The following is an 18,754-nucleotide window of genomic DNA, read 5'->3' on the forward strand; positions in this document are numbered from 1 at the left end:
TGCTTTACTGGTTTATTTCTGCCACAGGAAATGTAGAATCTGCCCTGCTCAAAAGAAGCCGCACATCTAAGGGAAGCAAAAAAATCTCAAAACACTATTTCCACCTTAACTAATCTGACAGTTCAGCTTTCTAGTCCCAAAGGGATCATTAGCAGGAAAGTTATATAAATTTAAAGAAATGCCCTATACCACACTACACTAATCATCTAAGCTCCTTTAATAGACAAAGAAAAAAGCTGCTGTTGCTGGCTGCAATTCCTCTCATTCTAAATTTCAAAAAATTCAGAGAGATCAGGCTGGTGAAGTCTGTTCCACTGATTTCAGTGGGAATCCAAATAGTACCTCTGACATCAGTGTCAACAGCAAGGTAAATGTCATCCAGAGGTTAAATGCAGATCTGAAAACATATTCGCTAATCTAACGCCCTGTTCCCCTTAAGATTAGTATTTATGTGATTTAATAAATGTCAAGTAAATTTTGTGGCCAAGGACAGGAACTCAAGTATCCTTGCCTAGCTCGAAGGCCATTATATTAGACTTTTCATGGCCCTGTTGACTTCAATGTAAGCATTCAGCAGAGTCCACACAAATGAGGTTCTCACAGTGAAACACAATATTGCAAATCTGAATGGGAACAAGCACGGGCAATTCCTCTGCACAGGTTCTGACTCATCAGTAGGTCATGGTTTAGTTTTGCATCAACCATCTGATGTCATGCAGGAAAACCACCTTTCTTATATAATCCCATATGTAGAAATACAGATATGCACACCTGCAAAATATTTAGCCTGTACAGCTGATGTTCACATTAGTGAAATCCCAGATCCACTAAAATTATGAATGAAAGCAGCACTAAGGATGAAAGCAGTAAAATACACAAGCACCCCACTCACCGTCCAAGTTTAGGTGATGTGACTAGACAAGAGTAGGATGAAGCCACAAACTCTACACCAAAGAAAGCCCAGTAATCCCTGACAATCTTAGCAGAACTTTTTTTTCCCCTCCAGCCTCAAAAACTGGATGATTATATAACCTTATGTGTTTAAACACAACACACATGAGAATCTATACAATACCATTAAACGTAGGCTGCCAAACATCCAATTGCTTACTGCAGTCAGTCCTTGATGGAGCAGGGCAAAACAACAAAAGTTCCAAAGACCAAGTTAAAAATCTAAGTTAGCAATACCATTTTACATCCTGCACTACACGTTTTTCTTTGGCTGTTTTGTGGTACAATCATCTCTGTCAAAGTCAAAATAGCCTTTACTGTCCAACAACCAATCAAGCATCTGGTGCAATTAAAAACAACTTTCAATTCATCATCCTTAGGAGACTTAGTCTGCATTTTAAAATTTCTTCCCATACATATTATATTTTCTTCTGAAGTGAATAAATGTTTCCTTAATAGACATTGTAAACCTTATAACAATAAGGCACAAATGATGTGCCTTAGTTTAATTTTTAAAGCAATTGAAAATTTACTAATACATACCATAAACCACAAGTTTAAAAATCATATAGATGTAAGACCTCTGGGAATGGTTTAAGTACACATGCACATCATTATGCAATTCTGACAAGAAATATACCTTGTTCTACATGGAAGTTGAGACAGGTCAAGGATGTATTCAGACGATACCAGAGTCAGAAACTGATCTCTATGTTTCACAACAATGACTAACACCAAGACTCTGTTACCTTCTGTTAGTGATTTCTCTCCCTATCTTCAATAATTACACAAGAAAAATCCAGCTACAGCACATCTCCAAAGAACTTCAGCAGTGCTTTTATAACACATTAGGACATGATTAATCACAACAACATATAGTTTAATTTACTTTTTTTTACTCCAGGCTATTTCCAATGCAGAATGAGAATCATTGTTTGTGTTTTGGGAGTGCAAAGCAAATGCTCCAGCAGCTACAGCAGAGTGAGATTCAAAAGTGATTCACATTTGACAGTCCATTTTGCCACTGAAAAGTTTGAGAGTTGAAGTGAAAGAAAAATGCATAAAGAGGCTTAAAACAAATCTGCAGTCCTTCTGGATTGAAGCGCTTCTACAGCATGCAAGGCTTTGTTTTATACATCCAAGTGCTAATAATCTCTGTTCAAAAAGAACACTCTTGGCAGAAATTTGACAGAAATTAAAACACCTGCAAAACTCCATGTTGCAAATAATATTCGTGGGAGAAAAGCAAATGGCTGCTGCAAATCCCTGAATCTCTTGTTGCATCAGTTGTACCCAGAATATTCAATGCCTACACAAAGTGAAGAGCAGGGCCCCCAAAACCTTTGTCTCACAGCGAGCACAGAGGACCCAGGACACCTGATAGGGATGAGCCACCCTTCACATCAGCTTTGAAAAACTGACACACAAAAATGCATTTTATGATGGAAAAAATCCAAACACGACTCTAGTTGTGTCATGTTCTACTATCATCATTGAGAGGCTTGTTTCATTGTCCTTCTAAATGATTAAATTCGAATTAAAAAAATACATCACATGGAAATTTGTCTACTTACATGCACAGACATGTAAATATAATCACAAAAGTTTTAACACGAACATGTTGAAAGTTCCTACTTATCTGGAACAAAAGCTTAATTCATCTCTGGTCATGGATAATGGTCTAGGACCAGCTTAATTTTGTGGAAAATTCTTGCATCATGTGATGATTAAAATCCTTTACAGAATTCAATTTTTTCTTCCAGTATGGTTTTCTCCAGTCTCTTATATCTGTAAAGAGGCAGGGCTGGCACTTCTGCTGTTCAGTGTGTGACTCCAGAATCTGACTAGAGACTACTAAAGTACCTAGACTATACTAGCAGTGCTGAAGTTTTAAAATTCCAGTGTTTGTCAAAACTCTTTTTTAAATTTTTTTTAGATGTTCTCCTCCATAGAGGTTTCTTCTTGTTTGCTCTTTCAGTCTATGTTTTCCCATCTTTCTACATTTTAGCACTTTGGGGAAAAAAAAGTTTTTAAATTTTTAGATTATAAATATTCCTAAATTTGTTGTTTTAATTTTTTATGAAAGAATTCTAAGTATGAAAATTTGAAGCCAAATCACATTTTTCACAACTGAAAGACCTCAACACACCATTTTTTATTCCTCTCTTCTACTCTATCATCCTCTAATATTCACTTCATTCAGATTTAGGCTGTTCCCCTCAGTCAGTATTAAGAGATTTTTCAATTGTTCAGCTAAAACAAGTACCAATAACAGGTTTAGATCGATGAGAAATGCAACAGAGGAGGTGCTATCATCAACTCTCACATTCACAACAGGCAATGCTCCTACACATTAAACCAAAGCCCTCTTTGCAAGTGAACATGTTTGTTTAAGACTGTGCGTTTTTGAGAAGCATTCTGTGCTATAAGAACATATACTAAAGGCTGGTTACTGATCCTTGGTCTCCATGTAGAGAAACATAAAATAAAACATCCTTACTTTTTGGGCTTAGTCAGACTATTGATGTAGATTAAAACTGCTATTGATTTCCACATGAACAAGACCTGAAGCATCTAACACAATACTCCTCACAGAAGCCTTGCACTGTGAGGAAGAAGGAACCAGACTCCTTCAGATAAATCACGACAATAAACCTCCACAGACACTAGCTGAAATTACACTAACCTGAAAAGTACATAGCCAATGTCTCTCTGGACTCTGGCGTCTTTTACATCATGATGCACTTTATGGCCTTATATAGGAAATCGAAGAGTGCACAGGAGAAGGGAGGGTCAGACATTACACATTAAGTAATACACGTACCTGATCAAGAAACCCATTTCAGGAATATCCTTTGTTAACCTGGCACATTCCACGTGTGGAAACATGCCATGGCACAAGCCTGCTGCACAGCCCGTGGCGCAAGCTTCCCTGGCCAGGTGTAATGTGCCCTTTTCAGGAGAGTCCCTGACCCATGGCAGCAAACACAGAGAGATTGTGCTTTTGGGGTGCTGAGATAGACAGGCAGCAATCTGTCCTGGAGTAATCAGGGCACATGAGTATCATCCTTCACATACAGGTTCTGGCCTGTGTGTGTCACTCATCTACTTTCTAGTGTTACCTTCCTATTGCATCTTTTTGAGTGTGAGGCAGATGAGAAATGCTCCACGTACTCAAGTCTTGCATACCCAGAACAGTCTGGACCCTTTATTTTTTTCTTTCAAATCAAGCCAGAATAATCCAATAAGCCAGTTGCATTGAAGTCTCATCTTCAAAACGATGAATATAGATAGTAAAACTAGAAAGGAAAATTAAGCTAGAGCCATAATAAATATGATCAGACCTGTGCTTGGAGCATAAATCCAGAATTGCAATGTTCAGTATTAGTTATATTAACTGACCTGTGAGTTTTTCCAGAACATCAAATCCATGTTTCAGAGCAATGATATCAAGAAAAGAGACTGTACCATCTTCAAACCTAAAGAACAGAATAAATGAGCACAGTAAATACAACATGCAGCTGTGGTACCAATTTTAAATCTATTTTAAGAGTTACTATTTTTATATTCAGTGAATCTAATTTGCAGAGTGGGAACTCTTCCCTTAGGGATTCATTTCCCAGTCTCGTAGTGTCCTGTGAAGGAAAAACATGTTCTTCAAAGCAACAGAGGTCCACATAAACAGTTGCACACAGAAAGGTATGACTTTCTTCTACATAGAGTAACCATGTACAAACCTACATTAAAGTACTTTTAAAAGTAATGTGTCATGAGCTAATGTCACAAGGTCCTAAGTTGCTTCTGAGAATTTAGGGAATAGATGAGAAGGCAGGTGGAGACTTGTGTCCATTCCCTCACTCCCCGATGTAATTATGATAATATGTTCAGCTGGAATGAAAGAAGATAGAGACAGCAAATAATTATAAACCAAGTGATAAGAGAAAAGTGGTGTACTGATACAAGGATGAATGGCCCAAAAGAAACCACTTATGTTCACATATTTTACATAGCATAGGCCAAAGAATCCATCCTAGAAAATTCTGAAACTTGTCTACTAATTATTAATAACTTTAACTTTAGAGTTAAAGATCTTGAACTTTAGAGGAGAGATCTTCCTGGTTGTCAGTGATGAAATGTAAAAGAGTCATTTGTGATTTGAAAGAGACCTAACACCAGGAATATTTTCACAGAGACCTGTGGACCAGTATCTGAGGGAAGCATTACTCTGTCCAAAACCCATAAAAAATGTGGGAGGATGAGGAAGAAAAGATAAGGCAGAGGCTAACAGTTGTTATGGAATTGAATACAGAAACCTTTTGCACTGGTTGCAGAAAAGGTCACAGTGGTCCCACATGTCTGCCAAGGAGAGATTAGAGAGAGGATCTGTGAGGGGGAACTGACCTGCTCTGCTCAGTTACTCACAGTGGCCAGCAAAGCAAACAAAACACTGAGAACTGGACCAGAGCAGAGACACTGGCACTGAGCCCATCCAGGAGACTGCACAATCCCCAATGGTTTTACCGCTATCTTAGCGATAAAATTGTAGAAAAGCACTTTAAAGGGCAACAAAGGTGCCAGCCTAGATCATCAAAGACATATGAGTCCTACCCATAGTACAAGGGGATGCAACAATTGTATTTCTGCTTATCAGATATGATTATTAACCAAGCAGACAACTGCAGTACCTCCAATGCTACACAATAGGAGAGATGCATGGACCATGTCACTCTTCCAAGATCTTAAATATTTTTATGAAAATAGTTCAGAGCTTAGGACTCTTCACTCAAATTAAAAAAAAAAAAAAAAAAAAAAAAAAAAAAAAAGGAGAAAGAAAAAAAAAAAGGCAAGTAAATTGAGTTGTGGGGTTTTGGTCAAATCTTATGCTTTTATGGTTAAGAACCTTTATGTTCTTAAATCAGAACAGCACAAATGTTGTGGCAAGATATGCATCCTGCATTTAGTCTTTCTCTATCACAAAAAAAAAAAAATCTCCTGGGAGCTCCATGGCAAGAACCAGATGCCACAAAAGAAATTAAAATAATGCTAAAAATATCTGCTCAAATATATGGGCAAGTCTCTCTTTCTACAATTTAGACATGGAGTATTTTGCAACATTTCTCTCTTGTATTTTGTTTGTTCATATGACCCCCCTCTATTCCTACATTACCAGCTTTCCAGTTCTGATTAACAAAGCAAGAATATTTTGTTATTCCTATAATATACATATTTACACTACTTCTGGTGCACTTGACCCTCATATGTATCCTTCAGATTCGGTGAACATCTGGCGTGCAACTTCATGTCAAAATTTTCAGGAATAATGTATAAATTCTGATATGTAGCACACTAAGCCTTAAGTGCTATAGCAGTAGTCCACGGCAAAACATGATGCTAGGAAGGGCAGCTATTCCTTTCTTGGGACACAAAGAGCTCTCCGTCAGAATATTTAACAGTATTTAAGATTGAGAGGAAACATGCTCCTTGAATAGCAAAACATTGGTTTCAATGACTCTTTTTCTGTTTGGTGCAATTGATGCTTCAAATAAACTGTTTCCCCGCTCAGTGGCAGTTGCAGTGTTAGAGTAATCAGTTCAGGAAGAACATTTGAATGCTGGTCTAGAAGCCACTTCCTGAAGTAATCAAGATTTTGCAGCTGATGATGTATAAATGATACTTACAAAGGCTAATACTGCAGAATACCAACCCAAGAAACAAGAAGCTTACCTCTCTTATCTAGTTCTTATTATAATTGATCTCACTTAATCACATCTGGGATGAGCTCAGTTGCTTAGCTGATTGTGTTTGTGAAGTGCTAATAGCATTTCACATCCAATTGCTATCTGACAAACTGGCAAAGCAACTCATGGCACAACAAAGAACAGAGCAGCATGCCTAAAATCTATCCAGGAGTTATGAAGCTGACGAGCTGCTCTCCCTTTCCAAGCCACACACGAATTCTGCTTTTAGAAGCAAAATTTTTCGAGTCACAAGAGAAAACTAATGCTTTACAGTGAACAATCCTGCCTTTAGGATCTTCCTAGGGATGGAAATGGGATAGTCTTTCTTTGAATCTTTATTCACTTGGTTGTTATGACACTTCTCTGTTACACCTCTGCATATAAATGCTATTTTCTAAAGTCACCATCCCATACTTCAGGGCAACAGAAACACAGTAGGAAACTGTGACATCTTGAGCAGTTTCAATTCATCCTACCCTTAGCCAGGTCACCTTTACACAGAAATACGATGACAAGAATTTTCGCCTTGACAGATGTGATTGGAAACAAAGTGCTGAAGAGCTAAAAAAACCCCTTCATGTTCGGAAATAGGACTTAGAGGAAATTTGGCAGCAGGCAAAAATATTACCCTGAAATTGGAGAGCACCGACTTAAGTCAAGACTCCAGAAATTCCCTCAAGACCAATCAACTCGTGCTGAGGTGGTGAAATACCTTTCATAATATAAGCTGTTCTGCATATAAAAAGTATCCAAGGCATGAGTTTTAGGTGTTTTGGGTGGAAGCATCTGCTGCTGCATTGGGAATGCTGACTTGTTTATCAGGCAGATGAGTGACTGAGTTGTTGGAGAGGTGTTTTTTCGTTTTAGGTTTTTTTTCAATTAATTTGTCCAGATAAAGTAAATCCAGATATACAGATATTCTATCTGTGCCTAGTATCACAGATTCATAGATTACTGTGTCAAAGAGAACCTTAAGAATCATCTGGTCCAACCTTTCTTGGCACAGTCTAGACAAGATGGCACAAGATCTTGTGCAGCTTAATCTTAAAAGTGTGCAAAGTTGGGGAATCTGCCACTTCTCTGAGGAAATCAGTCCAATGGCCAATTGTTTTCTTTGGGAATGTCCAGTCAGAATCTCCTCAGGAGCTACTTGTACCCCTTACTTCCCATATTTCCCATGTAACTCCTTGAAAAACAGGGAGTTTCCATCTTCTTTGTAGCTACCCTTTAAATATTGGAATATGGTGATAAGGTTTGTCTTCTAAAATCTAAGACATTTTGTCTTACTAGTCACCTTCAGCACGCTCAGCAGGATGCCAAGCTCCACAATATTGTGATCACGGCAGACAAAGCCATTGCTAACCAAAATATAAATGAAACAAGTTTTTCTTGGTTTGCATGTAGCAAATCCAGCAGTGCCTCATTCCTGGCTGGCACAGCTAACATGTGTATAAGGAAGCGGTTCTCCACACATTTCCAAAACTTGATAGATGATGTCCTAGCTACTGTTTGTTCTTCTAATAATGTTTAGGTGGTTGAAGTCATGCATAAGAACAGGGTTCTTGGTGATTTGAAGCTTGCTGAGGTAACCCAAATATTGCTTTGTTGGCCTTACTGTCTTGGTTTGGAGCTCAGTAGCAGATGCCTCCTATAAGGTCCTCCTTGGAGATAAACCCTGTGATCTTGAGCCAGAGGCATAGAAAAGGCTTTCAAAATCCCTGTACTTGACTTGTGTCCATCCAAGGCTCTCTCTGACTTAGCGTGACTCCTCCTCCTCCTCTTCTTCTCTGCCCGTCTTTACAAAAAAGCCTTTAGCTATTTGTTACAATTCTCCACTCATGCCAGCTGTCCCTCATGTTTAAGTTATTTCTACAATATAAGTTTCTGATTAGGAGCTCCAGCTCCTCCTGTCTGTTTCCCAGGCTGTACACACTGATATGTATACGCTTAAGGTAGCTGATGTTCTAGTTCTCACCTTGGGAGGCAGCTAAGGAACACTTCCATATGTGCGATTTCTATCCAGAACACAGGCCACAGCACTGAAACTTTGATAAAAATCCTGTCACAAGGTCAAAAATAATCCTGCTCATTCAAGAGCATTGCTGAGTCAATGCAAAGGGCAACATGGGAGTGCAGGGAGAACATCACTGTCAGCCAGCTGCCACTCTCCCTTACACCAGGGTAATGACTCCATTTAGGTCAAATGAACGGAAGTCATTCCCAAGTTTCTAAAGCAGGTAAAAAAGAAAGCAAATGCACAGAGAGTGCATATTTCATGAATAAACTGCTTATCTATTTTCTTTTTTTTTTTTTTTTTTAAACACTCCTCCAGAGTGGAGCTACCCTTTGAAGTGAGATGTTACATGAGTTTCTTTCATCTTTTCAATTCATTTATTTTCATCTAATTAAAAAGTACAACAATACAGAGAGGTTCTTGGTATGCATTTAAAAGTAGTTCATTCAGTATTTTCCAGCTCTTAGAGATACTCCATATCACCAGCACATGAATCATCTGTCCTGGCAAATTTGTTTTTTATCTTTTATAAATTTTTGTGTTTATTCTAAAGTGACATTTTCTGGAATTATAATAACACCAAGGGTATACAGTATAAAGATTATGGCTGTAGGAACAGACTGTTTTCAGTCATATTCATGTTCTTAGGTTAGTAATTGCCATCTCTGATACTAGCAGGGGAATAGATTTTAATTGGTCTCACTGCTTTCCAACATCAAAACCCAACATTTGCACAAGGAGTTATATTTGTTTTGCTTTTCTTTAATTCAAAATATATCATTACTAGGCTACAAAACCTTTAGGGCTCTGCTCTGCTCTTTATAACTTTTATTAGCTCCTCCTGAGACAAAGTTCTCAGGTATTCTTCCAGGAGATTTGTGTGTCCAGAGGACATGATTCCCTTTGTCTGGCTTTGTCTCCCACAGGTGATACTCTTCATTTTTAGCAATTTGCTAGTTGACCATATTAGTCACTTTCTTAACTGAGAGAAATCCTGGTCACATTAACACCAAGAGCTGAACTTTAAGGTAGCATGTCCCAAGACCAAGCATTTGTCTGTGGGCTTTTTGATCCTCTACTAGTAAAAATCTTTGGAACACGATATGATCCACAGACAACTAACCTCAGGTACACACCCCATTTTGACTAACTTTTTTTCACACAGTGAATACCATCGAAGCAAGTAAATAAAATTAGGAGATGGCGTATGGCGTGTTATAACAGACACATAAGCTACCATTAAACCATTCTTTCATAATTATCTAACATTTGTGTAATGGCCTGCACAGGAGCATACTACAGTAAGGCAAGAATTTAAATGGTAGGAGGGCAGTAACAAATATTAGACCTCTGAATAATACACCTACTCTCAGCACTTCAAGTCCTTTTTACCTGTGTTAGTGGCACATTACACAATCACGAACGGTGATTACTTCTCATACAATGAAAAGGGAACCAGTGCCCTAAAACCAGCCACTTGTGGAGAAGGAAATTGAATTAATAAATCAATCAAGTTTTATTTCTCAAATGTCTCTGTGCATCTTTCCCTTATGTACAATTTGATTAACTCCTAGCTGGTAACTTTGATCACTATATATATATATCTGGAAAAATCTTCATCATTTGCACTGAAAAGATTAGCAAACCTTAAATTTGTTACTCAAATTAGTCTGAATGAGATGTGATTTTGTAGATTATCAGCTCCTCAGAGCTCTGAAGCAGCGAATAAATTATATCTCAGGGATAACGTACTCGCTCTGCCAACCCCTACAAGGACCTTCCAAAGTAAGATAATGACAAAACTACTTTTTTTCCCCCCACCAGAAGTCATTGGTCACAAAACAACTAATGCACTGCATGTCAGAGGCCAAAAGTTCCCTTCCAAGTTCACAAAACAAGCCAATATATTTTCATTGCATTGTTGTGGCAGAGAAGGAGAAACAAAAATAATCTTTCTCTTTGAAATTCCATTATACAAAGGGATATTTCCTTGAGGATATTAAATTTAAGTCTTTAGGAACATGAGCCTTGCTGGTTAACTACCCTCAAAGAATAATATGTTCAACTATCAGCCAGTTAGCTAGCACTTTATACTCATTCATCTTAACTTGTAACTTATTAATGTCAACAAGAACCCCATTAAGGTGCAATTCTGTGTGAGCAGGCGTATTGCAAATGATTTCTGTATCTGTCTGAGTATTTAACATTTGATATGCATTACACTCCCAAGATGATATATCAATAATCCAAATGTTCACACCTCTGCTTCCCATGGGAAAGTAATATCCACATATAACCCTATGTAATAGCTAAAGTGAGCAATTTGCAAAGTGTATTTGCATAAACTGTTCACTGATCAGCTATGAGTAATAAATCATTTATAAAAATTCAAAGCCCTTTCTTTGATTTTCTCCTTAGGAGGAAGGAAAGGATGAAAGACATTCTGGAAGTAAATTTTTCATAGGCAAGAATCAGACCAGCTGTAATAATTTTTCTATGTTCAGTATAAACAGATTTGTTTATTTCCTATGAAATTGAGATGTAATCTTTCATCCTTAAGCAGGTACATTTAGGGACAAAGAATAACTTTAGCAGTTAATTACAAAGATTTAAATTGAAATATCAGTTTAGAAATTGGCAGACAAAAAATGATCCTCTTGAACATGAATTCAGCCTTAAAAACCTACCCCCAAAAATACCACTGTCTAATCGTGTGTGCCAGTGAGGCAGACCCAGAGCACTGACCTTGGATGAGGTTAGCAACAACTTATCATCAGATAATGGAGAAAAATCCCTATGAGTGCTTTCCAACGGGTGGTCTCTGATCTGTGCCTCAAAGAAGGGGTTGCTGCAATTCATGAACTTTATTTCCGCCACAGATAAAAGTGAATTCAGGAAAACGTCTGAGCATTTTATTTCCTCAGTTGGGGAGGGGGGGTGGTGTGTGTGTATGTGAAAAGACTTCTCTGATGTCATCCAAAAAGCTACTTTTTCTAGAAAAAAAATTCTTTTCAGAGGTAATTTTCAGAGGCAATGTATACCTAAGATTAGCAGAATGCATTAGGAGCTGTGAATTAGGACCATCATGTTAAACCACTCTGCGTTTAGCCAGTATTTGGGAAAGATGTGATTTTCTTTCATGGCAACCCAAAAATTAACTTAAAGAATTTCAAATGCTGTTACTGTCTGTAAGATAGAGGCCCAATGTGTGCTCATGAACTCAACTGGACAGGCCAATTGTATAAGATTTTACAGGATGAAGCGCTGAGTCCTGTGCTTGGGTCACAATAAACCCAGGCAGTGCTACAGGCCGGGGGCAGAGTGGCTAGAAAGCTGCCCAGGGGAAAAGGGAAAGAGCTGGAATTGTTTAGCCTGGAGAAAAGGAGGTTTTAGGGGAACCTTATTGCTGTTTACACTGATCTGAAAGGAGGTTGTCGGCAGGTGGGGGTCAGTCTCTTCTTTTCTGTAATAAACAATAGGACAAGAAGAAACAGCCTCAACTTGCACAATGGGAGGTTTAAATTGGATATTAGGAAAAATCTCTTCACGGAATGTGTTGTCAAGCTTTGGCACAGGCTGCTCAGGGAAGTAGTGTAGTCACTATCCCTGGTATTTAAAAGCTGTGCAGATGTGGCACTGAGTGATGTGTCTCAGTGGTGGACTTGGAGGTGCTGGACTAACTCAGACAAAGTACAAGCAGGAAATAATTTTCATTTTTAAAAGATGGGATGAGTGTTAAGTGGATTTCAAAAGCTTTCATGCATGTGCTGAATATTTCATAGGTGTCAGCAAGAATATAATACTATCAGTGTTTTTGTCTTTTACTTCTAAGGTGAATGTGCATGTATGAGAAACTATTATGGTTGGTGGCATATACCAGCTGCAAGTAGTAACAAATGAGCACTAAGCAGCTAAATTCAGTTTAACGCATGATATATGTAGAAACAACACTGTGTATCCAGAAAGGCTGGCAGCTTGACAGAACTGGCATTATTAAATTACCACTATGAAACAGCTTAGGTTCAGAATAAGGTCCTACTAACTACTTTGCATGTTGACACCTTTGTGATAACAATAAAATCAAAGAAGAATGGGATAAGACATACAAGGAAGACTTCAGCTAATAAAACATTCTAAAGCATATGAGTAGCCTTTTTATGCCTAGGGGATACAGTCAACTGAGACTTGCACAAGGAAAATTCCTTACTGCTTCTGCATCTCTCTCATGCTTGAAAAAAATTTAAAAACTGTACAGTAAGGTCCAAAGTACCAAAGTATCCAAGTACCAAACCAGGTGCATCCTGGTAACTACCTGTTTTACCAAAACCAATTTTTCCACCTTGGGACTATAATATGCAGATTTCTTCTAATGCTTTTTTTTATTTTTCAGCATTGTTGTGAGGCTTGCTAATACTTCATGCTGCGTTGTGAGGTCAACAGGTAGTACCTCAGTGATGAAGACTGGGAAGTAGTAAACAACTTTTCTTTCCAAGGACCAACTCTAACTGATTTTCCAAGCACTGACCGGTTATTGGGAGCTACCAAATTTCCAGAAAATTGAATTCAGTGCAGCAATACTGAATTAGCAAGTACTCCTAATTTCTCACTGTTTTAAGTAGCTTGCAGCTTACACTGCAGAAACCCAAGAACCCTTTCCATGCAACTGCCTCTCCTCTTCAACAGGAGTGCAGTGATGCAGATCCCAGGAATTTCATGTGCTTATTTAATCAAAGTTTTCCTGGACCCGCATTGATAAGGTGAGTAACTGGAAGAAGTTCCGGCAAACCTCCAGTCATCCAAATCCAGAAGACAGGATCATCTGAATTTAAAATTTCTTCAAGCCAGCAAAATTCTGGCATGTTACCAAGCATTGCTGATGCTTGAAGTAGGGAGCACAGGGAGATGACTCCTGTCCCTGGCTTTGACAGAAAAGAGCATGAGTCATGTAGCTGAGGAAACAACAGGGTAAAGGAACAGCAGAGGGTTAGGAGTGTGTGCATCAATACAGAAATAAAAAAACTTAATATTCATAGAATCATTTGTTATGTAAGCAATATCATCCCAGCTATCACCCAAATAGAAAACAAGATAATAGTGGGTGAAAAAAGCAGAGATGTTTATATGCTATGACAAAGTACGTGGGCTACAAATTGGAGGAATTAGAGCCACTCTAGGACACTATCTTATTAGTATGTGGTAGAAAAACAATCACAAACAGAAATCATGCTAAAGAAAACACAAATATAGGAGAGACAGTGGTGAAGAAAACTGAAATGTTTTGAATTGAAATGCCTTTGGTGAGATGTTCAAAACAAGAAGGACTAGTTGCTAAGATTCTGCTATAGGCTACGTAGGAAGAAAAAGGTTTTGGGTCCAACAGGTACTTTTCTATCACTCTCACAGAAATAAATATAACTTTAACTTTTCTTCAGGCAAAACCGAGATAACAGAAATAACTGGGTTCAATTTTTACTTAATATTGGAGCCAAAAAAACACCAAAAAAACAACAACTGTTACAAATAAAATAATTACCTGAAAAACAGCTTTTACAAACAGTTATACAATACACAATGGGAGACTTTGATTGATTGAAATCCCGGTCAGAGGAAATACAAGTTTACGTGCCACAGATGGATAAGCAACCTCAAATGAGATTTAGAATGTGACTGGGGCAAAATGAGACATTAATGAAGTTATTTGGCAAGGAACACTGAACTGAAATAATCACATACTTAGAGGAAACTAAAAGAGGAAACTTATAGTTACTTGAAGTTGAGATTAAAATATATGTGGAATTTGCATCCCAAAAGTATGAAAGAAATAAAGAAAATGAACTTTTGGAGAAAGCCTCCAGCAATACCCTGCACTAAAAAAACCCACCCACATATGAGAAATTTTAGTATTTCTTATTAATGATGACATGAAATTAGAAAAAGTGCTCTCAGGGAAGGAAGCAACTGATGGAAAGACAGAAAGCACAGTGACAAAGTGAGAAATCCTAGTAGCCAAGCCCTGACAAAACAAATCTGAACAATAAACTATTCTTTATATACAAACAATGGAAAATACTAAGGATATACAGCAACATATAAATATTACAACAAAGAGGAATATAAATAAAAAGGATTATGATTGTTATTCAAGAAGCAAAGAGCTGGTGGAAAAGTCTGAAAACTACCTGAGTACTTGGACTCAGATTCTAAGACGGACTGATGAAAAACATAGGTCAGGAGAGGGTGACTCATTGCTGAAGGTGTGTGGAAAGCATCAAAACTGAAGTTATTGCAACTGGTGTGGAAACTCACTTCAAAGGTTTTAATGTAGTTGAACACCAGCAGACAGATGAACTGTGTCCCAGAATTGTAAGAAATTGGCATGAAAAACTCCCTAAGCCAAATAACATAGGCCAGTAAGCAAATTTTTCAAATCAGGAATGGAAAGCAGAAAACAGTGTTTCTACTGAGGAAAGGGAAACAGTGCAATCCAGGGAACAACACATCTGTTAGCTTGACCTCAGTGTTATGTACATTCTGAAAACAAGTTCTAAACGAAAGCACAATTAAATGAGTAAATAAAAGCATGTTCAAATGCACCATGGATTGTGCCAATGGAAAATCAATCCCAGAGAGGCTGCCATTTTAAAAGCACATTATTTTTCTAGGCATAGGAAACACAGATCTAATTTATCTGAATTGCAGTAAAACATTACCTCCAGTGTTATATGAAGAATTATTATAGAACGAAGAATATTAGAAGAATGTCACAGCAGGCCAAGAAATTGTGCTGAGAGGGGAACTATTATGCTAGGAAAAGGTTTCCCGTTTAATTCCTTGTGCACTGGGACAAGTATCTCTTTTAGTAGTCTCAATAATGATCCTGGCATTTAAGGTAGGAATAAGGAGATAAAATGGGCTGCTGAAGTGAAATCTGGAGACTGTCAATGCAGGAGATGGAGCTGTATAATGTGTGCAGTAAGAAACAGATAATGTTGAAAACCCTAAAAAGAGAAACGAGATTAAATGTATAATATGCTATAATGTATGGTAAGTACATCACCATGCATAAACCCTATTATGCACTTAGGGATTACTGACATTAACTTCTGCCATTAACTGGAAGACTGTCATCCAAAATATTAGATTTGCCAGTCTATCAGATCAACTATCAGCCATCAGGATGACTAACAGGAAAACATGCTAGGACTTACAGATAGAAAAATAAGAACATCATTAATAAAGGCCTGATAAGATTTTCTGTGGCAGGCTGCATATGATGAACAGAAAAAAGGGAAGAGCATCTTAGACAAGTGTTCAGAGAAGTGTTAGTATGGAAATTCAAAGCTAAGTAGAAATTCAAAGCTTGGTAGATCAAAAGATTGAAAAGGAGGGTAATAACAATGAAGGAGAAACAGCTACAGGACAAAATGCAAATAAATGACCAAACTGACCACAAGGTTTTATAGATGCAAATTGAAACTTCGTGAAGATCCAAGACATGAGATTATAGAATCATTTCCCAACATAAGGAGCAGCAACAAACCAAAGCCTTTCCCTGTCCCAAAGGTATCCTTCTCATACTGCACAACAGCTCAGTGTAAAGAGGAGATTATACAGTGTGGGTGTCTTTGACCACAACCAGGTAAATCACATGACTCAAAAAGTTTTTGCCCCTCTTCAAAAACAAGAACAAAAACAAACAAACAAACAACACCACCAAAAAAGAAAATGCCAAAATAGCAGCAGCATTTACTTTCTGAAACTGTATATGAAAATAATACAAATGCTTTGTTGCTTTGGGAACCTCTGAAATCCTTGGAGTCATCCCTCTTGATGATTTTCCTGTGACCAAGTCAGTTCCATTTGACATGCAATTAGGGTGATACCATTTTGCTCAACATCAGTTTTAGAAGAGACTATTGAGACGAGCAAAAGAAATGCATGTACTGGCAGGGTTTTTTTCTTACAAATTTGTGTGCAGATTCTACCAGCCTGAGAGTATAGCGTATTGACTAGTTCCCTATGCTTTCATAAGGAAGGTCTTTGGTGATGGTGGTGAGGAATAAATAGATAATTTTATTTAGATTGTCACAGAAATAAAAGGTGATCCTGACAGCTGTACAATTTTATAAGATGATGTTAACACAATAAATAACACAATAAACATGGAAATACTCACCTCCTTTTTTTTTTTTTTTTTTTTTTTTTTTCCTTTCCTAAGAGTACAGGAAATCTCTCTGCCTCAATCCCACCAGACACAAAAGAAAAAATTGTACAGTAACATTGCAATACAAAACACTCATTTCAAAAACTCAACATGCACCAGTACAGTAAGTCATCTATTTCCTCTTATGAATAGAAGCACTTTCAAAATTCAGCCCTCAATAAGTCTGTAATTCTCTTGGACAAAAATATATTGAGTCTTTGTAAATGACATAGACAGTGTTGCAGTAAGAATAAGAGAAAATGTTTGCACACCAGTTTCACCAAATTGCACCCTCCATCAGAGAAAAATAGGTATGTTTTCTGTAAAAATACCACTAGAAAAAAAACCTTCTCATAGTTCATTTACAAGCAAAGGCTATGCAGGGCTGAAATGAACCTACTTCCTCTTCCACTAGTTTGATTTTTCAGGTACAGCATATAGATATTCCAGGAACATGCAGCCAGGTTACTGATGCTTGTAAAGTAATAGGCAGTGAAGATATCTGGCGTGAGTAGAAATATCCAATAGGAGAACTGGATGACATTGCTCCAAATAGAGCACATAGAGTTGACAAAATGTACATACCTTCACTTCAGACTTGCTAACCACTGGAAATGGTAGAAAACAGGTAGCTTGTATGCAGGGAATTCACAATATACAGCAGAAAGCATAACCACACTTGAAAGTATGCTTAGTACTACACAAGCAATAAAGTACTTTGCTAAAACAGAGTCTTAAGAAGACAGCAAAGAGAAATAATTCATTCTTGAGTTGCCATGAGCTCTGACTGGGCCAATAGGGTGTTGTGATGGTGCATCACTTCACAAAGGGAAGCAGCACAAAGAATTGCTGTCCTCAGCTTGGCAGCCAGACCCCCAGATTCCCCAGCAAAAAGGAAAAGTTTGCACCAGCAGAATGAGAGCTTCCCAAAAGAAGAAAGTTCCGCAGTGGAAAATAAATGTGAATTTGGAGAGAAAAGGTATGTAGAGCTGCCCTTCAAAAAGACACGATTCAATTTTTAGGGAAGTATAGTAAAGTTAGTAGGAGGAAGGCTGAAATATCACCCAGACAGCATTCTGGTGATCAGAGGGACCCTTGATTTTAAGTTTAGCACAATACTAGTCTTCTACGTAAGAATGTTCTTTCTATACAGAAATCTGGAATGTCATATTTCCCCTTAAAATGACATAACCAGTAGGTCTCTGAAAAGTTTTGCCTTCAAAATGATTATTCATATAATGAATTCAAAATGTATTTCAGATTTTTAATCTCTTAATATATGTAGAAAACCCCATATAAAAACCTAATAAGACTGTCAGCCCATTCAGTATTTTGATATATCAGCTATGCTTTCAGAAGACTCTTTTTCCTTCACCCTCCCTTCCCCATCCGTGTATGCTAATGTTTGCTTTACTGGTTATAATTACTGAAAAAAATCCAGTTGAGATTAGATTTCAGTTATAATTAATGATGAATGTGTCAAAGTATTATGATGTTGTTTATCACACTGCTTGCAATGTAATTTAGTGCAATAATACTAAGGCTTGCTATGTGACAGTTATTTAGCATTTAATTCTTCTTAAGATGCTCTGCAGAGTATCCTGAATGTTAACTATGGAAAGATTATTTTATACAAAAGCAGCTTCAGGCAAAATATAACGACAACTTGCTAGAGCCCAGCAAAAGCTCTTAAATCTTATGTCATCTACGAGCTGAAACATAATAATTAAATAATCTAGACATGTTGTAAAGCTAATGAGAAATCCAAAGGATAAAATTAAAAATTGACATTAATAGGGCAGCTTAACCATATGAGGGAATAAACAGCCTTTGTTCTTTCTGGTACAA

At 37.5% G+C, this 18,754-nt stretch overlaps 1 protein-coding gene across 1 annotated transcript in view; it reads right to left on the reverse strand.

The window, feature by feature from the left end:
* The window catches only part of MOCOS (molybdenum cofactor sulfurase), a 203,077-nt gene that overhangs the window by 79,713 nt on the left and 104,610 nt on the right, over positions 1-18,754 (reverse strand). Inside the window, exon 5 of the mRNA XM_066327179.1 lies at positions 4,354-4,430. Coding sequence (XP_066183276.1) covers positions 4,354-4,430 — 77 coding nt within the window. The remainder of the gene's footprint in view (positions 1-4,353; positions 4,431-18,754) is intronic.

Source organism: Sylvia atricapilla, chromosome 1 (genome assembly GCF_009819655.1).
Source record: "Sylvia atricapilla isolate bSylAtr1 chromosome 1, bSylAtr1.pri, whole genome shotgun sequence".
Lineage (NCBI taxonomy): Eukaryota > Metazoa > Chordata > Aves > Passeriformes > Sylviidae > Sylvia > Sylvia atricapilla.